Source organism: Schistocerca americana, chromosome 7 (genome assembly GCF_021461395.2).
Source record: "Schistocerca americana isolate TAMUIC-IGC-003095 chromosome 7, iqSchAmer2.1, whole genome shotgun sequence".
Lineage (NCBI taxonomy): Eukaryota > Metazoa > Arthropoda > Insecta > Orthoptera > Acrididae > Schistocerca > Schistocerca americana.
In genome coordinates this window covers 469001198-469027838 of record NC_060125.1, presented here as the reverse complement: position 1 = coordinate 469027838, position 26641 = coordinate 469001198, and the positions used below count along the sequence as shown (strand labels likewise).

Sequence of the window (26641 nt, the reverse complement as noted above, 5' to 3'; positions counted from 1 at the left end):
TTGCAGCATTGACCCCAGAACTAATCACAGAACCATGGTTCTGAGTTGAGTGGAAGGACTGAACCAGGGAGTCTGAAGATTCTGTGATGAGCTAGGCTGTGACCCAGGACTTGTGTAAAAAAGTTGAGAATTGTAGGGTCCCCCTAAATGGGTCAGGTGTCTGCTACACTTCAGAAGCTGCAACTCAGCTAGCTGACTGTGCATGGGGTACACACTAGTAGGGTTTATAGATTAGGCAATGATAGCTGCAGGAGAAATGTCAGTATAAGATCCAACAAAATCCCCCTAAAGGGGAGAATATTAAAATCCTATTGATTATGAGCATATTAAAATCCTAGTAATTAACTGCCAAAGCATTCACAATAAAGTGCCAGAGTTTGAAGAGGTCCTAAACAGTAGTGGAGCTCACATATTATCAGGTACAGGCAGCTGGTTAAAATTTGAAAGTTATATCAGTGAGATTTTTGAGGAAAATCTAAGTGTATATCAAAATGACAGGCTAATGGCAAAAGGAGGAGGCATATTTGTCATATTAGACAAAAGCTCAAATCCCTCAAGATGTAAACTGAAACTGTGTATTAGACTTTCTCAGAACGATTCAGTGTCAAAAGTGGGCACAAATTTACAGTCAGATCCTTCCATCAGTGCCCTGAATCACCTCCAGACTATATATAAACCCTAAGTTCACTATTAGTTAAGTTCTACAACCACTATTCCATCATCAGAGGTTACTTTGATCATTCAACAATCAATTGGGAAAATTACAATTTTGAAAGCGATGAGCATGACAAGACATCCTGCATAACTTAATTAAATGCCTTCTCTGATAAGTACTTACATTAACAAAATTCAAAGAAAAGCTACTTGGCATGTTTGAAATAAAGATCTTGAGACAAATTCTTGGGAGAATATGGTGTCTGGAGGAGAAGAATCAACTATGAATTATATAATCTAATTAATGAACCAGACATCATCAGCTGTACTAAGATTAAAAGGCTGGAGTGGGCAGGACATGTATTGACAGCTAGTGACGTACTGATTACAAAGGTATACTACAATGCAGTGCCTACAGGAACCAAGAGAGTTGGAGAATCAAAGCTACAAAGGGAGTAAGGTACCAGAATGATGTAAGGAAAACTGTAATTCAGACTCGGAGAAGTTTTGCTGTACACTGGAAAGAATGGAATAATCTTCTACAGAAGGCTAAGGTTGTCATGCTGATGATTATGATAATTATGATAAGTGCCTACAACAGACCATTCATAAGCCTACTCATGATGGAAACATATTAGATATAATAGCAACAAACAGACTTGACCACTTTGAGGATGTCTACATTGAAGCTACTTACAGAGAACAGTTGTAGCAATAATGATTACCAAAGTACAAAGGGCAATTAAAATGGGTAGAAGGATTTATATGTTCAGGAAACTAGATAAAGTGGCAGTAGTGTCTGTAGAGGACAGGATAAATTTCAGTTATAAAGTTTGCAATATTGAACACTAATTGCACCACATGATACAGTTTTATATTAGGCCGAATTGGAATTCTTCCACCAGCATTCAGAAGACAACCTTTCAACAGCATCCAGAACTTGTGCCAAGGAGTATATCCCACTTTTCGACTCATATTTCAACATTTTGTGTGGCCAGTCATGGAAAAGGACTGTGAAGAACATATAATGGTATGTTTGCAATACAAAGGCGTAAAGTGTCTTGTCATGTACATGCCCCAATTGGTGACTTTCCACATACAACAGTATGTTTCACCCATGTACATCTGGATGTTGTGGGATCCATCGAATGGTCAATGCTGACTTTTCACAAAGATTGATCATTTTACCGGCTGGCCAAAGGCAGAGCAAAATGATAATATTACAACTGAAATGCTTGCCTCTACCTTTACATCTGTGTGGTTAACAAGGTTTGGTTGCACACAGCATATCACTACTGACCATGGACAGCAGTCTGACTCAGACCTGTTCACACAACAGGAGTTTTTCTTGCACCAGTAGTAGGAGGAAGGATTCGCACTCAGCTAGCAAATGAGTGAGAAGCATGCCATTTTTAGCGAGTAATTGTAGATCGCCATTTTGGGGGTTGCTATGAATAAGTGAGGAGGATGTATTTCCTATGTGCACCATTTACAAGAATACAGTATTGTTTTATTAACAGAAAGGCTGTGTGAGTTATTATTTCAAATAGTACTATAATAACAAGAACTGAAGCCCACCTGTGTACTTCGGAAAATTATGAAGATCCAATAAGCTCAATAGGAGCACGGTCAAGACTTCGAAGGTGGACACAGTGACCAGACGTAGCATTATAGAAAAGCATAAGCACAAATCAACAGCAGAGAAGAAAAAAAAACTACTTCACCCATGCAAAATAATATGAACTAACACGAACTTATTTCCAGGCATAGCTCAGCTTATTGTGCTTGTCATTCCTGCCGAAAAATGAATCTCATTAATTCAATACATTTTAAAAAGCCTCACATTTCAACATTTTATTATCATGTACTCCATTATTACATTATATTATACTACTCGACCTACGAACAACTTATAAACCTGACATCAATTCTTCAGCCATGGAATTGACCTATAGAGAGACACTGCATCTGCAAGGTGAATTCATTGATGCTGATACACTCCAAACTTCCTTGAAAGACCAGCCAGATTTCTTATGTTGTCTGTGGGACCATGTCACGCAGATCCATCCTCCACAGGCACATTGCTTTGTTACATGCATCAGGACCTGGATACTCCTCGAATGACATGCTACACACCAACGGTGTAAAACCACTCCTGCAACCTCCGTACAGTAGCCCATGTCACATGTAATGGAGAAACATGCAGCCAATGGACATACTGGTGAATGGCAAGTTAATGACCATATACATGTTTCAAGAGGCATCACTGTCCACTACCCAACAGAGACATCACAACCTGACTGAACAAGAGGCCAGCTGCAAGCACTACCACCGCTGGAGCCACCTGCAGAACATCCACTGATGCGGATGACCAGCTCCAGATGCCCCGCTCTGGATGCTGTGCCCCTTCCCTGCCCATTCCTTTGATACTGATGCTACCCTTTCACTGAGGGGCCTGATATGGCATCTGATATGCAGCTGCTACATGCTGGTCTGGAGAAGGGAAGTGTTTGCATAGTTCATGTATGTGCAGTGTCATGTGGTGTAACAGCTGAATAGCAGCTAACAAGATAATTGTGTAACCCTTTGGTGTAGTATCAATCAGTATTATGAAGCTGATTGGTTCGAATTACACTGACCCGACATGGTCGTGTAGTCTACAAAATTCCTCATTAACTGTCTATCAGAATGGACAAAGCAAAGTAGTAGCTACTATTACCATTCTCAGTTTCAAAATGAAATAATAATAATAATAATAATAATAATGAGATGAACTTTTGTGGAATAAAACAATCTTACATAATGTGTGAAATAATAACTAACAGAAATGCTTATATGAAATACTACCAATTTTAACAGTAGTATTTACCCAGGTTCACAAGTGGGTTAAAATTCATAGTAAAGGACATAAATCATAAAATTTTGCTGATGTCACTACTGTCCTCTGTGAAAGTGAGGAAAAATTACAGAACCTGGTGAATAGGATGAACAGTCTGTAGAGCAGAGAACATGGATTGAGAATGAACTAAAAAAAGACAGTAATATTAAGGAGCAACAAAAATGAGATTAATTTAATGTAAAAAATGGCGCCAATGTAATAAACAAAGTTAAGGAATTTTGCTACCTTAGAAGCAAAGTAATGCAAGACAGATAAAGCAAACAGGATATAAGAAGCTGACTATCACTGGAGAAGGGAGCACTCCTCACCAAAAGAAGTCTGTTAGTGTCAAGCACAAGTCTTAATTTCAGGATGAAATTTCTGAGAATGTATGGCTGGATCACAGTGTTGTACAGACAGTGGGAAAATCAGAAAAAAATAGAAACATTTGAGATGTGTTACAAAAAGATGCTGAAAATTACAAGGACTGTTCATACAAAGAAAGAGGACATTCTCCACATCAGTGACGAAAGTAACATGTATACAAGGACAGGATACAAAGCAGTAGTAGCCCTGCTGTAATGTCAAACAAGTTAGTTGATGAGCTGCAATCTGTGTTGTTCTGTCAGACATACGGGATATAAAAATGAAAAAGCTGGCATACTACGCTTACTTTCACTCCATAATGTCATATGGGATTATTTTTTGGGGTAATTCATCAAGCCAAGCTAAAGCTTTCCGAGCACAAAAACAAGCAATAAGAGATATATGTGGTGTAAACTCAAGAACATCCTGCAGAGGCCTGTTTAGGGAACTAGGGATACTAACTACTGCTTCCCAATATATTTATTCCTGAATGAAATTTATCATTAAAAATATATCACATTTTCAAACTAACATCTCAGTTCCTGGAATCAGTACTAGAAATAAGAATAATCTTCACAAGGATTTAAAGTCACTTACTCTTGTACAAAAAGGTGTGCAGTATTCAGGAACACATATTTTCAATAAATTTCCAGCAGCCACAAAAAGCTTACCAACCAATGAAATTCAGTTTAACAGAAGCCTAGAGGATTTATTGGTGGCCAACTCCTTCTAGTTCATTGATGAATGTCTCAGTAGAACAAACTGATTTTTGTTGTATATGTATATATATATAAATATAATAGAGGGAAACATTCCATGTGGGAAAAATATATCTAAAAACAAAGATGATGTGACTTACCAAACGAAAGTGCTGGCATGTTGATAGACACACAAACATACACACAAAATTCAAACTTTCGCAACCAACGGTTGCTTCATCAGGAAAGAGGGAAGGAGAGGGAAAGATGAAAGGATGTGGGTTTTAAGGGAGAGGGTAAGGAGTCATTCCAATCCCGGGAGCAGAAAGACTTACCTTAGGGGGAAAAAAGGACAGGTATACACTCGCACACACACACATATCCATCCGCACATACACAGACACAAGCAGACATTTGTAAAGGCAAAGAGTTTGGGCAGAGATCTTCCTTATACACAAATATTCCGCACGCCCAGGGCCTCGCTGCAATGGAGCACTTCCTTTCACGCCGATCACCTGCCACCCTACCTAAAACCTCTTTCCTCATTACCTTAGCCAGCTTCATCCGGACTCACAACTTCTTCACATTCGAAGGCCAGACATACCAACAATTAAAGGGAACAGCCATGGGTACCAGGATGGCCCCCTCGTATGCCAACCTATTTATGGGTTGCTTAGTGGAAGCCTTCTTGGTTACCCAGGCCTGCCAACCCAAAGTTTGGTACAGATTTATTGATGACATCTTCATGATCTGGACTCACAGTGAAGAAGAACTCCAGAATTCCCTCTCCAACCTCAACTCCTTTGGTTCCATCAGATTCACCTGGTTCTACTCCAAATCCCATGCCACTTTCCTTGACGTTGACCTCCATCTGTCCAATGGCCAGCTTCACACGTCCGTCCACATCAAACCCACCAACAAGCAACAGTACCCCAATTATGACAGCTGCCACCCGTTCCACATAAAATGGTCCCTTCCCTACAGCCTAGGTCTTCGTGGCAAACGAATCTGCTCCAATCCGGAATCCGTGAACCATTACACCAACAACCAGAAAACAGCTTTCGCATCCCGCAACTACCCTCCTGACCTGGTACAGAAGCAAATAACCAGAGCCACTTCCTCATCCTCTCAAACCCAGAACCTCCCACAGAAGAACCCCAAAAGTGCCCCACTTGTGACAGGATACTTTCTGGGACTGGATCAGACTCTGAATGTGGCTCTCCAGCAGGGATACGACTTCCTCAAATCCTGCCCTGAAATGAGATCCATCCTTCATGAAATCCTCCCCACTCCACCACTCCACCAAGAGTGTCTTTCCGCCGTCCACCTAACCTAAGTAACCTCTTGGTTCATCCCTATGAAATCCCCAAACCACCTTCCCTACCCTCTGGCTCCTACCCTTGTAACCGCCCCCGGTGTAAAACCTGTCCCATGCACCCTCCCACCACCACCTACTCCAAGTCCTGTAACCCGGAAGGTGTACACGATCAAAGGCAGAACCACGTGTGAAAGCACCCTGTGATTTACCAACTGACCTGCCTACACTGTGAAGCTTTCTGTGTGGGAATGACCAGCAACAAACTGTCCATTCACATGAATGGACACAGGCAGACAGTGTTTGTTGGTAATGAGGATCACCCTGTGGCTAAACATGCCTTGGTACACGGCCAGCACATCTTGGCACAGTGTTACACCGTTCGGGTTATCTGGATACTTCCCACAAACACCAACCTGTCAGAACTCCGGAGATGGGCACTTGCCCTTCAGTATATCCTCTCTTCTCGTTACCCACCAGGCCTCAACCTCCGCTAATTTCAAGTTGCCGCCACTCATACCTCACCGGTCATTCAACAACATCTTTGCCTCTGTACTTCCGCCTCGACTGACATCTCTGCCCAAACTCTATGCCTTTACAAATGTCTGCTTGTGTCTGTGTATGTGCGGATGGATATGTGTGTGTGTGCGAGTGTATACCTGTCCTTTTTTCCCCCTAAGGTAAGTCTTTCCGCTCTCGGGATTGGAATGACTCCTTACCCTCTCCCTTAAAACCCACATCCTTTCGTCTTTCCCTCTCCTTTCCTCTTTCCTGATGAAGCAACCATTGGTTGCGAAAGCTTGAATTTTGTGTGTATGTTTGTGTTTGTTTGTGTGTCTATCAACATGCCAGCACTTTCATTTGGTAAGTCACATCATCTTTGTTTTTAGATGCATATATATAAAGTACGACCTAACTTCATCACCATTTCAGTGCAGTAATGTGTCCATTGTAAATAAGTATTGTAGATGTTCTAAGTTCTATTATATGTTTATTTCCTTATAAATAAATAAAACATTTTTTAAAATTTTAAATTCAGTGCATTAATGTAATCTTAGTAAATGAGTGTTGTAAAATTATCCTTTCATATAGTGTTCATTAAATAAAAAAAAGAGACGATCATTCCACTTGGGACCTGTGGAAAGTACGTTAATTTACTTGCTTGAGTTGTAAATATTTGTCATGCATTATTGTGTTTTTCTGACATGCTTTACATCCTGGAGGATCTCCTCACTACGGATCAATTGGAATGAAAGTAAATCTAATCTAAAAGACACAATGAAGGTTTGTGAAATGAGTTATTACAGTGAGTGGGGATGGTAGTCTGTCAATCTACTGCAGTGTGTAGACTGCTGAACATCACAGGAATAGTGCAACATTATGCTAACAAAGATAGAGCAATGTTCTTGACTCAAAATTGAAGTGGCACAATGTCAGAGCACGCAATAATGTTTCCAGGGACTGCATGAAGCATGTGGTGATGCAGCATTGCATACAGCACAGTTGCACAATGAGTTAAAGCAATCAGATTACACAGTGATGCTGTGAAAGATCATCCCATTCAGGGCAACTCCACATGAAGGACAATATAGTTCAACTCCTTGCTTCCTTGTTGGATGCTGATTGCTGCTGCACTGTGCACGAGTTAGCAGCATAAGTCGGAGTATGCCACAAAACTGTGCTCCACATTCTGTAAGACATTCTGGTGTACTGCAGAAATGCATAATGTTGTCTGAGGTGCAACTATGGCACCTCTATGCTGTCACACGGGATTTGCAGGGTCAGTGCCAAAGGGAAGGTAATGACTTTCTTCAACACATTGTCATTATCAATGAAACCTGGACACGCTCATATGAACCAAACTTGAAATGCATATCCAGTGAATGAAGGATCCTGGTTCTCCCCATCCACAGAAAATGTGCATTACACCAAGTGCTGTGAAGATGATGTTCGTTGTGGTGTATGACATTGATGGGGTAATGATGCATCATGCTGTACCACCAAGGATGATGAGAGACACTGCCTACTAATGCACATTCCTGTAACACCACCTTTGTCCAGCACTCAGGTGAAAGTTAGGACATTTCATGAAACCCCATCATTTACCAGGACCTCTTGCTGACAATGGAAGAGTCTAGAACTTCCATCATATTCACCCAACATGACTCCCTGAAATAACCATCTCTTTGCCAAAGTGAACGAACCACTGAGAGGGATCTGTTACAACAGCAGAGAAGACATTATCCATGTCAAAGGGCGCTGAGAATACAGGACTTCAACAGAAGTAGACATGCAGAAGGTATGTGATGCCTTCTGGACATTTGACAAAAAGCTGCAAATAACAGAGGCAATTTTATTGAAGGTGTGTAACTGTAAGTATCTCTGTCAATAAAGTCACTTCAGAGAAAAATAATAGTTCTCACTACTTTCTATCCAGCCCTCATATTTGTGTGTGTGTGTGTGTGTGTGTGTGTGTGTGTGTGTGTGTGTGTGTGTGTGTGTTTGTGTTTGTGTAAGTTCAACTCACTATTACAATAAGAGGTTTAATCAAAAAGTAACAATAACTTTTGTTTTCCGAAAAGAATCTTTGTTTATTCATCAACATCAACTTTTTTCCCTTCAAAGTTATCATCCTCAGACAGAATACACTTGTGCCAGTGCTTTTTCCACTCTTGGAAGCACTTCTGGAGCTCGTGTTTTGTTATGGTGTTCAGCTCCTTTAGCAATTCTGTTTTTATCTCATCAATGGTGGCAAAGGAACATTCTTTCATGGTTCTCTTCAGCCTCGAGAATAGAAAGAAGTCTTATGAGCCCATGTCCAGCAAATACAGTGGCTGAGGCAACATAATGGTTTTGTTTTTTGCCAAAAAATCATGGACAAGTATTGAGGTGTGAGTGGGAACGTTATCATGATGCAATTTGCACGAGTTTTTTTGCCAAAATTTTGGTCAATTTCTTTCAATTGCTTCATGCAAACAGAACTTAGCTTCCAGGAAGTATTCCTTATTGACTGTACGACCATAAGGCAGGAACTCATGATGAACTATCCCATCATAATCAAAGAAAACAGTGAGAAGACCCTTCACATTTAATCAAACTTGTTGAGTTTTTTTCAGTTTTGACTCTTCAGGCAGATTGCATTGGGATGATTGAGCCTTGGATCCAATGGCATACCCATATACCCATGTTTCAACATGTGTTAGAACGTTCTTTAGACATTAGGGATTGTTGTCAAATTCGTTCAACAATTTCTCGGCAATGTCTACGCAACTTTGTTTTTGGTCAAAAGTCAACAGTTTTGGAAGAAACTTTGCTGCTACTTGTTTCATGCCCAAAACACCAGAAAAGACTGCTTGGCACGAGCCACAGGATATGCCAACTTCATCAGCAGCCTCTCTAAAGTGATTTGGTGGTTTTCCAGAACCATTTTCTTTACTTCTTCCAGTTTTTCATCAGTGACTGATGTGCTAGGGTGTCCAAGGTAGTCATCATCTTTCACATCTTTTTAATCCTTTTCTAAATGTTTATACCACTTGTAAACTCATCATACTCACAGTAGATTCACTAAAATATTTTGAATGTGGTGCTACACTTTATTCCATTTTTCAAGCTAAATTTAATGCAAATTCTTTGATCCATCTTTTACAAAAGTAAAAATTTGCTGAGCACTTGAAAACACATACAACGTTTTTGACTGACAACAATAAAGTAAACATTCAAAACAGCTGGAAATGCAATCATCATTAGGAACATGTTTACCAACAAGATAAAAACAATTGAAAATCGGGTATATAAAGCCCGTGAAACTAAAAATTTCATGTTAGTTCTTGATCACATCTCATACACAACACACAGCACACAGAATTATGCTTAAAATTCCCATACCTTTTCCATTGCCAATTGATTGTTGTCTTTCTCTAACCGTGCTACCCTCTCTGTGGCCTTTTTATTTTCTTCTTCATTAGTGGTTAGTCTACTAACATATGATTGCTTGTATTCTTCCATGCAAGACTGCATATCCTACAACAAACAGATAAGTAGGACAGATTTCATATTTTAACAAAACCAATAAAAATCGTTTGTATTGTGTCTGACATAAATAATTCAGGTAATAAAATTAAATACTCACTAACAGGCAAAAAAAGTGAAATGCCCAGAAGGGGAGGAGGAAATGAAATAAGACTTCATTGGCTGAGATGGTATGTCATGTCACATCTCTGATTACACAATTGAGGCACTTTCACAAAGGGTGTGGCAGAATGAGCCCACATATCAGTATGATGTTGCATCCCCTCGGGCCTGGATGCATGCACTGATTTCATTGGAAAACATGTTATAAAGCCATTGTATCATCTCTTGAGGCAAGCTGGCTGACAAGTAGCACAGTTTTAACACCAAAAGGGTTTTATACTCAAACAAATGTCACATACAATTACAAAACATGTAGGAAAGGTAATTGAATAGTAATAGAGAGTCTTTCAAATCTCATCTAGTGCTGACAACATGACAACAAATATAATGGTTTCCTTAACACATTTCTCATGCTCTTTGAGAGTTGCCTTCCGTCAGAATGCTCTAAACACGGTACTAGCAGTAAAAGGCAGCCTGGGTGGCTGACTGGTGGGATAAGGATATCATGTACAACAAAGCAGGAATTATATCAAATTGTCAGAAGTAGTCACAATCAAGCTACAGTATCCCATTACAAACAGTATTGTAAGGTACTTAGGAAGGCAAAGAGTATGTGGTATGCAAATAGAATAGCTTATCCACAGGATAAAATTAAAACCCTATGGTCAGTTGTGAGGGAAGTATCTGGTCAGTAACACAAAGGTCGATGATATAGTCAGTTCATAGAATAAATATTTCTGTTATTGATAAATCAGATATATGTACAGTATTTAACAATCATTTTCTAAGCATTGCTGGTTGTTGTTGTTGTGGTCTTCAGTCCTGAGACTGGTTTGATGCAGCTCTCCATGCTACTCTATCCTGTGCAAGCCTCTTCATCTCCCAGTACCTACTGCAACCTACATCCTTCTGAATCTGCTTAGTGTATTCATCTCTTGGTCTCCCTCTACGATTTTTACCCTCCACGCTGCCCTCCAATACTAAATTGGTGATCCCTTGATGCCTCAGAACATGGCCTACCAACCGATCCCTTCTTCTGGTCAAGTTGTGCCACAAACTTCTCTTCTCCCCAATCCTATTCAATACTTCCTCATTAGTTATGTGATCTACCCATCTAATATTCAGCATTCTTCTGTAGTACCACTTTTCGAAAGCTTCTATTCTCTTCTTGTCCAAACTATTTATCGTCCATGTTTCACTTCCATACATGGCTACACTCCATACAAATACTTTCAGAAATTACTTCCTGACACTTAAATCTATACTCGATGTTAACAAATTTCTCTTCTTCAGAAACGCTTTCCTTGCCATTGCCAGTCTACATTTTATATCCTCTCTAAATCGACCATCATCAGTTATTTTGCTCCTCAAATAGCAAAACTCCTTTACTACTTTAAGTGTCTCATTTCCTAATCTAATTCCCTCAGCATCACCTGACTTAATTCAACTACATTCCATTATCCTCGTTTTGCTTTTGTTGATGTTCATCTTATATCCTCCTTTCAAGACACTGTCCATTCCATTCAACTGCCCTTCCAAGTACTTTGCTGTCTCTGACAGAATTACAATGTCATTGGCAAACCTCAAAGTTTTTATTTCTTCTCCATGGATTTTAATACCTACTCTGAATTTTTCTTTTGTTTCCTTCACTGCTTGCTCAATATACAGATTGAATAACATCAGGGAGAGGCTACAACCCTGTCTTACTCCCTTCCCAACCACTGCTTTCATGTCCCTCAACTCTTATAACTGCCATTTGGTTTCTGTACAAATTGTAAATATCCTTTCGCTCTCTGTATTTTACCCCTGCCACCTTTAGAATTTGAAAGAGAGTATTCCAGTCAACATTGTCAAAAGCTTTCTCTAAGTCTACAAATGCTAGAAATGTAGGTTTGCCTTTCCTTAATCTTTCTTCTAAGATAAGTCGTAAGGTCAGTATTGCCTCACGTGTTCCAGTGTTTCTACGGAATCCAAACTGATCTTCCCCGAGGTCGGCTTCTACTAGTTTTTCCATTCGTCTGTAAAGAATTCGTGTTAGTATTTTGCAGCTGTGGCTTATTAAACTGATTGTTCGGTAATTTTCACATCTGTCAACACCTGCTTTCTTTGGGATTGGAATTATTATATTCTTCTTGAATTCTGAGGGTATTTCTCCTGTCTCATACATCTTGCTCACCAGATATTAGAGTTTTGTTAGGACTGGCTCTCCCAAGGCTGTCAGTAGTTCTAATGGAATGTTGTCTACTCCCAGAGCTTTGTTTCGACTCAGGTCTTTCAGTGCTCTGTCAAACTCTTCACACAGTATCATATCTCCCATTTCATCTTCATCTACATCCTCTTCCATTTCCATAATATTGTCCTCAAGTACATCGGCCTTGTATAGACCCTCTATATACTCCTTCCACCTTTCTGCTTTCCCTTCTTTGCTTAGAACTGGGTTTCCATCTGAGCTCTTGATGTTCATGCAAGTGGTTCTCTTATCTCCAAAGGTCTGTTTAATTTTCCTGTAGGCAGTATCTATCTTACCCCTAGTGAGATAAGCCTCTACATCCTTACATTTGTCCTCTAGCCATCCCTGCTTAGCCATTTTGCACTTCCTGTCGATCTCATTTTTGAGACATTTGTATTCCTTTTTGCCTGCTTCATTTACTGCATTTTTATATTTTCTCCTTTCATCAATTAAATTCAATATTTCTTCTGTTACCCAAGGATATCTACTAGCCCTCGTCTTTTTACCTACTTGATCCTCTGCTGTCTTCACTACTTCATCCCTCAAAGCTACCCATTCTTCTTCTACTGTATTTCTTTCCCCCATTCCTGTCAATTGTTCCCTTATGCTTTCCCTGAAACTCTGTACAACCTCTGGTTCTTTCAGTTTATCCAGGTCCCATCTCCTTAAATTCCCACCTTTTTGCAGTTTCTTCAGTTTTAATCTACAGGTCATAACCAATAGATTGTGGTCAGAGTCCACATCTGCCCCTGGAAATGTCTTACAATTTAAAACCTGGTTCCTAAATCTCTGTCTTACCATTATATAATCTATCTCATACGTTCTAGTATCTCCAGGGTATCAACTATATGATGAGTTATTATTTTTACTACTTTCAAGATTTATATTACATCAATGACTGTGGTCTAATACAGGAACACCATCACTTGAAAATGTACATAAAATGTCCTTTAAAATTAATAACTTATGGAAGTTGTATGGTGCAGGTATGATATAACTGAGGTATGACATCGTGTGGAACAACAGTAATACTTTACTGCATAAATATTTACACAGTGGAAGATACATATCTGTTCCACTTTGAAGCTGTGAACGCACCATCATCTTTGGTCAAGTCACAGACATTCCACTTATCCTATGTCAGCGATGTAGATAGTAGGTCACAGTGGATGTCCCCACAGAACAACCCCCCACCCCCACCCCACTGGAAGGATGACGAAAGTGGTAACGATGACTGCTTCAGCAGTGGGTACTGGTGTGAATGACTGACTGAATAGCGGGCACTTTCATGAGACACAGTCAGATCATTTCCCAAAGTGATGCTGCACAGATTCACATGGCCAGTCATCAAACAACTGGAGACACAACTGGATTTTTTCTCAAAGTGAGGCTGTGCAGTTGCACATGACACTCATGCCAAGGCTGGCACTTTTGCAATACATGACTAGTCATTTCTCAAAGTTGTGGTAGCCACAGTATGAGTGCTGAATAGGTAGTATGGTTGTAGCTGACATAGGAAGTATCCAGTTTTTCCACACAGGATGCCAGTGGTATGACCGAAGAGACGAGGGCAGGATGGCAGTGGTGCTGATGTTGGCATGTGAAGGTCACATGTACCAGAGAGACTTTGATCTGGTCAAAGTGAGGTCATTTGTTGAGCAGGAAATGCAGTTGAACCGACCTGGTAATTTATAAGCCTGAGCAAACTTTGAAGTGTGTGTTTGCACAATGGCCATCTGTGCCAGAGAGGGGGCCATGCAGACGCAGGAACAAAGCGTACCAATGTGTTTTGGATCTTGGTTGAAGTCAGTGTAGATGTAGATGTTATCACAGAGTCTAGCATTTTTGTGTTGATCTCATGTCGGGAAAATGTGTCAAAGACGTAATTATGGATGGAGACAAACTGTGCAGTTGAAGGTAGATGAAAAGACATGTTGTGTTCAATTCCTTTAATATGCCATGAATATGGTGACCCAGAACATTGTCAACCTGTGGTAGGTGTGTTGTAGTCAAATGTGGAAGCCGGTGAATGTAGCAAGTATGATTAGTGTTGTGCGAAGATTGGCAGTGGGTGGCGGTTGAGCTGTGTGGTCATGAGTCATCTGGAAGTGACATGGCAACAGTGTGGAGTACAGCCAATTATGTCAGCAGCAGGATAGCTGTGTGCAAGGCAGGGTACAGTGTGTTGATATGTGTGCTACGGGTTTTTGTGACAGTGTGGTTGTTGAGTACAGCACGGGTTGGGTGTGGGCAGACGTCATTTAGGCATAGCCATTCAATGGGACCAGGGCCTTTTGTACATTCCCACACTCCTAGGTAACAGTTGTGTGTCAAGGCTGTGAGCTGCTCGCAGAGCACGAGGAGATATATCAGTATTATGTTGTGGGAGCATGTTTGCTGGGGAAGCACATTGCTTGACATTGTCGACAGATGTACAATTGTCTTCCTGTTGTTTGTCTTGAAAAGTCAATGTACTAGATAGGGGAGGAGGTGCCAGGCTGAATGGTCCTAGGATGGAGTGGCCCATTTCAAAGTAAATGGGCGCAGCATGTCGGACAACTGAGGAGAGGTGGAATTGGCATAATAAGTCCATCACTAGGTCTGGTTTTATGATGTCCTTAACAGAGAATATCCATCTGAGGCAGTAAGACAATGAGCACTGTAGGATCTGGGTCACAGATCGGGCCACTGCAATCGCTGAACTGGTAGCCTCTTGCAGTTGCAATGCAGTAGGCTCGTCCTTTGCCAATGAGCCATCGAGCGATAGTTGACGTCAGAACTTGGGTCTGTTGAGTGGGAATCATCAGAGGAAAGGATGCAGGGGGGACAGTTGACAATACAGCTCATGGAAGTGGGACCAGCACAGGAGGAAGCCCCACATAACACCAGTTACAATCCAAGTCGATGAGAAGATAACAGTCATATGCACAGTTGGAGATGTGAAGTCCAGCAGCAGTCATAGTGGTGGAGTGAGAGAAGATTCACTGCCATGCAAAGCACTGAGGCAACTAGAATAATCTTCCTGAACAGATGAACTTGCTGCAGACACTATCAAAGAGTCGTAAGACTGATGACAATCATGCACAGTGTCACTGAACTGCTCATGTGCAGATGTGGTGGCACATGGGGCATGTATGGACACCACGTGGTCATTTGTTTTGGCCGGGTGGAGGTTACTGTGCTGGGCAGTGATGACAATACATATTGCATGATGCTGGTGGAAGGGGTTGGGCCCTGGTGTGTCAGTCACTCGTTACGTCTCCGAAGGCACAACTCAGTTGGCAATGTTCTGCCCAGATGAGAGCACAGCATGCTCAGCAGCATTCTGTGTGGGTCCAGGCACAATGCGGATGGCAAAGGAATGGGATTTGTTGATGTTGGACAAAGGTCATTGCTCCAACCAGGCACAGTGATGTCAGAGTCAGAAACGGTCAAAGTCGGCATGGTGTTTGAATTTTGGCATGCAGCGATTACTAGATTGCATTGTCATAGCGTAGTATGCAGTTTGGCACATATTCGGTATAATTCACAGTCATTCCAAATCACCAATGTAGGAGAGAGGGTGGTGTGAGTACAATATAATTCAGGTGTGTCCTGTTACAGAATGATAATAATGATTTATTGCCGAATATTTACACAGTGAAAGATTCACATCTGTTCCACTTGGAAGCTAAGAATACACTGTCATCTTTGGTCAAGTCACAGATAGTTCACTTATTACATGTCAGCGAAGACTATCACAGTAGATGTCCCCACAAACTGGTTCTCTGCAAATGAACTTTCACTGAACTTTACAAATGAACTGTTGCCAAACTTAGGTAAAACACAACAGATGAAATTATGGACTGCACAAGGCTTGTCCACATATCACAGATAATGCATGAAAGTAAATCATAAGATGAAAGAGAATATTCTACGTTCCTAGATGCCTGTATTGGTGATATCTTGAACTAGAAATCATGTTACGGGTCTTCTTAAATGTCTAAGCTCTACAGGTTTTGCACTGCAGATAATATATTTTGAATATGAAAATGTAAAAAAATTTACTTATGTTTCCTATTTTGATTCAATAATGTCTTATGGGATTATATTCTAGTGTAACTTGTCATTAAGGAAGAAAGTGTGTGGCACAGAAGTGTGTGATAAGGATAATATGAGATGTCCGTTCCAGAAACTCTTGTTGAAAACTCTTTAAAGAGTTGAATAATGAAAAATCCAGGATGGAATAATGAGTCTGGCCCTGGCAACCAGAGACAGTGGTCATGTATATGTGAGCTTTGTTTGCATGAATGAGTGTGTGTGTATGTTGTCTATTTCAGAAGAAGGCCTCCTGGCTGAAAGCTCACGATTAGTGGTCTTTTAGTTGTGCCTGTCTGCAGCTGTCTCCACTGTATGGTGAGTAGCAATCTATCCTTTTAATAATATTGTCTTTAAAGAGTTGGACATTGTAAGAGGTGTGATCCCTTACACAATGATAAAACACTTTTTTTGCCTCACACAGGTCGACAGTAAACAAAGCACTGCTAGCCTAAGTGAATATAAAGTGTCGGTTAGTTGAATTGGGGAGTCAGTTGAATTGGGGAGTTAGCCGAGTTTGGGAGTCCATCGAGTCTGGGCTGAGCTGTGAGCTATGCATTGTGTCGTGCCAGATGAGTGTTTCCCACCACTTTGGGTTAACCCCCAGAAAAACATGATATCTCTGACAAGTGCTTTAAATTTTACAGTGCGTTCAATACTTGTGTTTGCATAAAATGTGCTGGCCCCACACTGGATTGCAGTGAGAATTGTGTGTGCTGACATAATGTGACATAATGCCAAAAATATTGACCTGTGATAAGTTTAACCATAATGAGAGGTATGAGACATAATTAGTTTCTGCCTCATATTATGTCTAAACAGAATATATTAGGCAAACAGTCTAAAACATCTTGGCATTGGTTATTGCAGGAACCCTTTATCATTGTGCTGAACATTGTTGAGCAGACACATTCTGATTAGAAATGACTCCCAAATCAGCCAAAAACAATTAGCATTTATCTGCTAGGTCACGGCCACATCAAAATTAAAACTAAGCTGCTATTTTGTTTAATAAAAATTGAAATAATATTAATTAGGAGCATTTCATCTTGGCTACCATGCCTAGAACTTGTTCTTTGGCTTAAACAATAATCAGTACTAAACTGTGAAAGCTGTTGTCTCCAGAGAAGGACAAACTACACAATTCAATTCGCATATCACTTTTACTGCAATAGCAAACATATTACAAGAAAAGACAAAGAGATCATGAGAAGAAAGCATGAGAAAACAAAAGTAAATGTTGAGAAGATATTAAAAGAAAAGGCAAAGATATTATGAGAAAATGAAGAGAAGAGGGCATGGGAAGATAAGGAAACCAAAGACAGTATAGAGAAGATATTACAATAAAATCTGACAGTATTCCAGGAACAACTGAAGGGTAACTTTGATGAAAGAGATAACAAATTGCATCAGAGCATGGACCAACTGCAAGAAGATATTTGTAGGATGAGAACAAAAAGATAACAACAAAATCTGAAGAAGGTACTAGGGGAGCTGAAGGTGGACTAGAAGGGAAGATTCAAGAAGATAAGACATGTTATGACCAACAGATTAGAGATATAACAGAGATGTCACAAGAATGCAAAAAGGAGGAACCTTAACTAGCTGCGGAGTTAAGGGAAGAAATAACAAGACAGGGACAGACAATGATCTGCAAATCAAGCAACAGATCAACCATTTGCAAGAAGGTATACAGGAATAAGACAATAAAACTGAAGAAATTTGTGGAAAGATTAATAGTGAATCTTTGATAGTCAGAGAAGATAATGTCACTAGTATCAACTAGTAATAATGGGTACATCCAGGCAGTGCAGGGAAGAAATGTAACCAAAAGAAGTATTGCACCCAATCGTTTTACTGAATGGTTAAAAGGAATGTTCACTGTATACAATGAATTTGACAGAAGATTTTTGAAGAAATGCTGGTCCAAGACCTATTAAGATGCAACGCTAAAAGATGTTTTACACTGGAAATTCCTTGACATATGTAGGACAGATAACAGAGGAAAATCAAAGTACGTGTTGGGAACCAGCAACTCTTTTGCTGGTATACCAGGTGACAGCAGTATACTCCCAGCTGGGTGAGACTTTCTTTCTTATTTCAAGTTTCATTCCTCTTCCCTCTTTCCTATCTGTAGTTTATGAAAATTGTAAAAATTATGAAGTAGACTAAGCAGTGGTTGTCCAAATACTTCATTTATGAGCAGTTCAATAAAACGTGTAGTACATTCATCATACTATAATGAAATCAATGCTAGGGTAGTAATTGAAATATTATAGAATCCACCATTTTTGTATTAGTTCAAAGTCAGATCATAAAAACAGTAGTGCCAGAAATAATTGAGATAAATGCCAGATCTGAAGGAAACATCTACCTAAATTTTGAATGAAGCCAATCAGTATTAGTAGAGAATTCTATGTAATCTTGTAAATTTGTTTCATAAGTCATCAAAGAGTGGAATAAGATAACAGCTGATGGTTGTGGTAAGTATGAAAACTGTGCAAAATGACATGTAGATGAGGAGCTTCTTGTTTATATGAATAATATTAAATGTGAAGATGATTTATATGCTGAGAGTAATGATGTGTAGTGAAGTTATGGAGCATGGAAGCATTTTTTGTGTATTTATTGAGGTGATTAAAGGGATTAATAGATGTTGAAGTTTATATTTGAAAAAGGGGGGGGGGGTGACACTTAGTTGAGAGAGATTTTTGTAAAGTGAGTTGAAAGGTTTGTGGAATATGAAGTAGCATAAGTGCTAATTTTTGAATGATGTCATTATTTTTGCACAAGTTGCCCTATTTGTATCTGTATGTATTTATGTTGCAAGTGAAAATGAGAAAAGTATGGTGTTGGTGAACACCATTGAAGTGCAAAGGAACAATGATTTTATGATCTAGTTAGTTGTCAAGATGGGTAATTCATGCTTTTGTAAGAAAACAAATAAAATAGTGGCACACTATAATAAATAATGTATACTGATATTTCAAACAATGGAAAATCCAGGATAGAATGTAACAATATTATGAAAATGAAAGTTGCTACTCACCATATAGTGGAGATGCTGAGTCGCAGACAGGCACAACAAAAAGACTCTCACAATTAAAGCTTTGATTGTGAGAGTCTTTTTGTTGTGCCTATCTGCAACTCAGCATCTCCGCTATATGATGAGCAGCAACTTTCCTTTTCATAATATTGGTATACCGATATTTCAAATTTTGAACTATATGTCAACAAAAAAAATATTTACTATCCTATCTCCAATATTAATAAAAGCCATTCAAATACAGCTACATAATATATGGCAGAATAAGTAGCCATCTCCACTGAAACTTATTTCTGGACAACCACATTAGTTAGAAATTTATATCTGCATGATCTAATAGAAATTAAACCATTGTCAATTAGTTACATAGTTGTTGTATTGAAAATTATGTTTAGACTAATATGTCTCATGTTGACACTTTGTAAGAGATAAGAATAAATAGTCATTAATTTGAGGTATTTTCTCTAGACCTTCCATGTGTGGTACCACAGGTGAGGTGAAATAGTGATGATAGAATGGAATGTAAAAGCACTGCTGAAAGGACAACATATCAAAGGCAATAGCTGAAGTAGGTTAAACAAGAATTTTCTGCACTATGCTACAGGAAAGATAAGTAGTGACAATTATGTGTTTAGTGACCCACACAAACCGGTGAAATGGGTAATCCTTTACCATTAACTGGAAAACATACATGTGCAAATTATTTACTACTTTTTGCTAAGGAAGAATTTCTTTGTTATTTAATGTAAGACAAACCTGTATAAAGCATTTACTATTTTTCACTGAGATATGTTAAATTTTTGTATAATATTTCTTTACAGGCAGTTCACTACTAGAGTCAAAAAGCTTTAAGTATGAATGTGATTTTTATTGATTCTGCACATTACATTACTTGTGACATAGGAATACACATATTATAGGTTACACAGTAAAATCATATAGTAGTTTGATAATGTCATGTTTGTTCTTAAATATGATGTTCTTTATTCTCTTTTGAAAACTGCAAACAACTTTTTCTACTTTCTTTTTTGCCTAAGGCTACAAGAAAGTCTTTTAGCATTGGAATGTAAGGAGGTCCGCGATCCCATACTTAATGATAAATACATAGGCTCACTCAGGTCAATGGTAGGCAAAATCAACTGTCAAGCACCGCTAGTGCTAAGTGAATGAAGTGTCAGTTAGTCAAGTTTGAGAGTTAGTCGAGTCTGAGAGTTAGTCGAGTCTGGGAGTTAGTCGAGTCTGGGAGTTAGTCGAGTCTGGGAGTTAGTCGAGTCCGAGAGTCCACCAAGTCTGGGCCAAGCCACGAGCCACGTGTCATGTTGCACCAGCTAAGTTTGTCCCTGCAGATGTGTTGACCCTCAGAAAAACATTACCAATTCTTTACAAATGGTTTTTCTGACAAGTGTTTTTAAATATTTACAGGGTGATGAATATTACTGTTTGCATCAACTGCACTGGCCACACATTGGATTGCAGTGAGAATTGTGTGTGCTGACCACTGTTACAACATGTGACATAATATGAAAAATACTGACCTGTGCCATAATTAGAAGTGTGAGATAAAAGCAGTGTCTGCCGCATATAACAGAATATATCAGTCAAACCAAGTAAAACATTTTGACATTGTTTACTGCAAAAACCCATTATCATTGTGTTGAACATTGTTGAGCAGCCACATTCTGATTGGAAATAACTCACAAAGCAGCTAAATCCAATTAGCACCTATCTATTGGGTCACAGTCATATTCAACTTAAAACTAGGCTGCTATTTTGGTTAATAACAATCAATATAATATTAACTGGGAGCATTTCAACATGCAAACAGCCCTAGAGTACATTTACTTTGTTATCTACAATCAACCACAATCTGAAACCACAGTAATATTCATAAATATATAACATGAAGGAGGAATGACTCACACTATCCTTCAATCTGCCTTAGTATGGAACAGAAGGTAATGAGGTTCTTAGCTATAAAAATTTTAAAAATGTAAACTAAATTATATCCACCTGGTAACTCCTTCTACTCGACAGAAGAATTTCTGGATATGTAATAGCACAATGTGTGTGTGTGTGTGTGTGTGTGTGTGTGTGTGTGTGTGTGTGTGTGTGTGTGTGAATTGGCTCATTCCACATCATAATGAGATATCACAATAATGTTCCATGGAAGAAAGAAAGAACAAAACAATATTTCATAATTTTTTTCATTATTTCTTTGAGTTAGAAAGAAATTGTATTGGTCTTGCATCATGCATTTACACTATTTCATAATAGGAGACTATAGTGATGTCACTCGACATCATTATGGAAACTGAAAGCTGGTGCAACATTACTGTCGAGCACTGTGGTACCACTATTCAGAGAATGCTGGTCATCAGGAACACTCTCTAACAGGACCACATCAGAATCCGGCAGGGCTGGTCTATGTCAGTTGTGATGCAATCTTTGGAGTGCATGCAAAGCGCGCTACTAGTTTGGCTTAGAAACTGCTGTCACTTTGTAAATGGACTCAATTTAGTTTGCACCTTATCTGAGCAGTATCCTGTATACATCTCTTGTTTTTAAATAAACCAGGGCAAGCCCCACTAGCTCATGCAAATCAAACCTGGAACACTTTTGCAATTAGGTAATAGTGCAGTTTCTCAACCATGGAACACATACAGCAACTATTAACACAAACTGAGCAGGGTTATCAGGAGTTAATGACAGCCACATTACATAAGTGAAAGTGTTAGCATCTCTCATGCCACCCATGTTTATGACTTTCCCACCATTTATGGAACAATGTAAAGAGTGGGATGCTTACTGCTGTTTGACAGGAAATCCTGAACTGTATCACCTACTACAGGAGTTGGAGCCATTAATGAATCCAGTGGAGCTTGAGTTGTCTAGAAAATTTTCTTATTACAAGAACATTACAAAAAATCATGTTACTACAGACAAGTAAGAATTTTGGCAGCAAAAAAGGGCCCAATCCCATCTTATGCAGACTGGGCTCCAACCTGTAGGGATTAAGTAGGAATTGTAATTTCAAATGGTCTTGTGGATGGAACTAAGCTGACTCTCTAATCAGGGATATTATAATGCATCTTACTCTGCCTCAAAAATGAGAAACTAAACATTTTGGGAAACAGGTCCTTCTCTCGGGGAAGTAATGTGAATAGCTCAGGCATACTGCCCATGCAGCCCATAGTTTGTTTATGTTGGAAGAAAGCATTGCAGACATCAACTCTCCAGCACCACTCACGCAAGATGTCTCACTAAATCCAGAAAGGCCCTACCTGCTCCACAGCCTGGACAACTGCATGAACAGTGGCACCAGCAGTGACAGGCCATGTCAGCAGCAGTAGAACCAAGGCCTGTCTGTATCAAATGTTTCCTTTGCTACACGCACAGCAGTTCTCCCATTGGCATGCAACACGCCACAGATGTGGCTAAAGGGGATGCTTGGGAGTAGTATGCTGAAGCCGTTCCAATGCAAATGTGCCTCAACTTGTGGAAGTAAACTGAGTGAGTGATAAATCTGTGGAAGTGCAGACTCCTCAGAATACATTCCAGCAAATGTACTTAGATGCATTTAAAGATTAACATTCTGTCAAGTTACTGCTGGGCACTGCTATTTTCATGTCCTTGCTAAACCATCTACTTAAGTTTAGGGTTGCCATCTTCGCAGGCAGCTGAGACTAACCAGTGGGCCTATAGATGTCATCATGTGTACCTTCGCTAGAAAAGTTTTCACTTTTACGCACTTATAACCAAGTCAAATGATGTTCAGTAAATTTTGTTGTGGTAGCTGATCCCAAAGTGGACAATGTTTTTCTGATAGACTCTTTTCACACTTTTGGATTTATTGTTCCTGAAACAGCAAAAAAACTAAAATGCAACCTGTGCAAGTGTTCTTTCAGGCAACCCCTCTTGCCAGATTTTGGGTTCAGTCTCTTGGTCAACAGGCACAAATAAGTAGAAGATTATGTCACGGCTGCCACCCGCAAGGATGGGATGTCCAGCACTGCACCCATTGCCACTGTGGTTCTCTAGCAACTAAGAGGGCCACCCCAATTGAAGACCACAGCCTAGCAGAGTAGTTTAATGACCACACTTACCCACCCAATCCCATGTGTTGTGCCCGCCACTGGTGCATGTCATCAATGGGGCCTCTTTCTTCCAGCTGGGAGCCCCTGATGCAGGCCCATGAGTTCAAGTGCCACTCAACTTGGATCAGTAGGATGATCCCTATCTACCACAGGTCCATGATATATACTGTAGCCTCCACCCACAAACTTCTGTGGCAGAATTGAAATCAACTTTGCCTCTGCCATCCTAGTTAGCCGCCATCTGCATCAACCATGCTCAGCACACATTCTGATACCATGGTGACTCGTGCCTCTTCCATCATCCTGCCTTGGCTCCCCACAGTGAAGCCCATGAATTTTGACCTGCTGCCTTTCCTAGTGGCAACTCCACCAGACCACACATCACCTGCATATTCTAACAAGCAGTAACTGCTAGTGGTGGGGGAGGGTGGTGCCAACTGACCTCACTATGGAAACTGAAGAGCTAGCACAAGATTAATGTCAACCGCTGTGGCACCAAAACCCAGAGGGTACTGGCCATCTGGAGAGCCCTCAAATGGGTCATCAGAGTCCAGCATATAAGCTAGCCCAGAGCTGGTTTGAGTGAATTGTTATGTGGCCCGTGAAGTGTGTGGTGAGTGCGAAACTGGTTTGATTTAGGTACTATTGTGGACTCTATTTGTCAAAGGCAGAACTTTGATACAATGTGGACAGGACTTTACTTTGGAATATGGACTTAAGTTAATCTGCACTGCTTCTGAGGAGCATCCTGTATATATCATCCATTCATTATAAATAAACTGGGGTGAATATCATTTGTTAATGTGTAAATTGCATTTTTACAAAATCAGCAATGACACAAAATTGATCTTAATCCTTGAAATCATAGGAATGTGGAGTTACTGTGCATATTCATGCAGAATGACAATTCTATAAGTGGAAATCAAAAAGTTTCTGTTCAATGGCTGAATAGTCCAGAATCTATGCCAATCAGGCGAAATCACCATGAGTATTGAGGCAATCGTCCCACCGATACACCAAGTTCAAGATACCCAGGTGGGTTTAATATCATGTCCTACTGCATAAAGAAGTCCATAACTGCCTGCAGCACATCCTTATCTGGCAGGAATCATTGGCCCTTCAAGGCCGTTTTTAAGGGACTGAAGGCATCATAACCACATGGGGAGAGATCAGGATAATAGGGTGAGTGCTTGAGTGTCTCCCACTTGAGTTAGAGTAACTTCTGCATTATGACACTTGTGATATTGAGTAGCATCTTGTGTTGAATTATGACCAGCACATAACATGTCACACCATTCAACAGTGGTGGTTTTCAATGGACATGCTGCCCCATACTCTTTGTTCATTCTCCAGTGGATGTCTACAAGTGTTTGTCCTTCAGTAGCCAAGAAAAGAATAACAGCATGTTGGTCCCATTTGAATTCACTTGGTAATAACATCTGAGATTGCCATATGCACATTGGAAGGACATTAGGGGCACACTAATCACTTGCCTACATGTCGGTGCTTATGTACCCATGCTGAGTCATGCTATGTTGCATATAAGTTACAGCAATGCCCTGAAATGAAAAATTTTCATCACCCCCTTAGATCATTCATAGAATAATTGCAAAACCTCATGATACCTATAAACTGATGAGAAGTATCAAATATTTTAGGTGGCAGTAATTTAGGAAATTTGTCTCATAAGTAAACATTATGGTCCTAATGTGGAAATATCTGAGAAACTCATAAAAGTCTGGAAATCAGAATAATGAGAACAAGATTCATATCAGCTAGCTGGTAAGTTAGCATCATTATTTTCCTGCATAAAAGCAAGAAGAGCATGGTAAATGGATGTGTACATGGAATATAGAATCAAATAAATGAGTCCAAGAAGGTTCCATACCCCTCAGTCAAATCTGTATAGTATTGTGTACTGGAGTACTCACGTGTAAAAGTATGTATCCGGTAGCTCTGTACGTGTGCCACTGTGCCTTACACAGACACCTTATGTCTTCTTGCCCTCCTTGACATGTTGTGGAGTATCTTAGAAATTATATTTCAAAAGGCTACCCATATTGGACTTACTAGTTGTGTGGTGTGGCAAGGTCTGGGCTTTGTGGTGGCCATTTCAATAGGGTGAGATGTTGCATAACAGTGCCCACTCTACTGTCTTCGAAATTGTTCTTTAAGGAACTCAAGCACCAGATAAGCAAACTATGCTGGAGCTTTGTCCTTCTGTAACCACATATGATCCACAATTCCCTTTTTCTTGGAGCAGGGATACTAATAAAATTTGCAATATGTACAAAAATAAGAATTTACATCCATATACCCTTAAAAAATATAGTCACAACAGATATCATAATGACATCCTGGCGTATGCCATAACATGAGTTGCATTCCTTTCTGACTATTACATACAATGAAAATGTATTTATTTATTGGCCAGAAGATCACATTTCTCCTACTACGTGAACTGTGATATACTGCACATTCATCAGCAAATAACACTCTTGACTGAGAAATGGCATTTGGAAATTGCACCACAAAATTGTGTCAGGTTGCAACTCACTACTTGATGACATCATCAGGTAACAAACATTGGTCATTTTTAAATGTGATCAGGCCTGATCACAGCTCTTGAATTTAAGCCAATCTCTTGCAAATTGATTTTACTGGAGACTGCTCAAATGATTCAGAGAAGGTGGCACACATTTCCTCTCACATTATTGTACAGTTACTAAGTTTATGACACTGCCTGAAATAAAAGCACATTTATCCCAATCAAATATGCTGCTTAATGAAGTGAGGCCTTGCAAAATAAATTCCTAAACATCCTCACTATCTCTGTCATTGTGTGCCCCATCTGTGGATATTTGTGTACTCACACCCACATCACTAGTTGCTTCACTACAGTCGCTGTGTCCCTAACATCAGCTATATCTTCACAGCTGAGACAATGCAATAACAAAACAAAACAGTACAACACTGACAATAACGGTTTTCATCAGCTTCAAAACACAGATACCAATAAGCAACTATTTATTTACTCCAATTCTAGAAAGCCAGTAGGAGTATTTCTCAGACAGTCTGTATGTCTGCATGAAACAGATGTTTGGAGTGTGTCGCTCAGGCCTGTCCTGCCCATACAGTCCTACTTTTGTGTA

General features: G+C 39.7%; 1 protein-coding gene across 7 annotated transcripts in view; it reads right to left on the bottom strand.

Annotated features, from left to right (window-relative positions):
* The window catches only part of LOC124622629 (myosin heavy chain, clone 203-like), a 223350-nt gene that overhangs the window by 38970 nt on the left and 157739 nt on the right, over positions 1–26641 (bottom strand). For all 7 annotated transcript variants that reach the window (XM_047148399.1, XM_047148398.1, XM_047148402.1 and 4 more), the window contains one exon: positions 9797–9931. In XM_047148399.1, coding sequence (XP_047004355.1) covers positions 9797–9931 — 135 coding nt within the window. The remainder of the gene's footprint in view (positions 1–9796; positions 9932–26641) is intronic.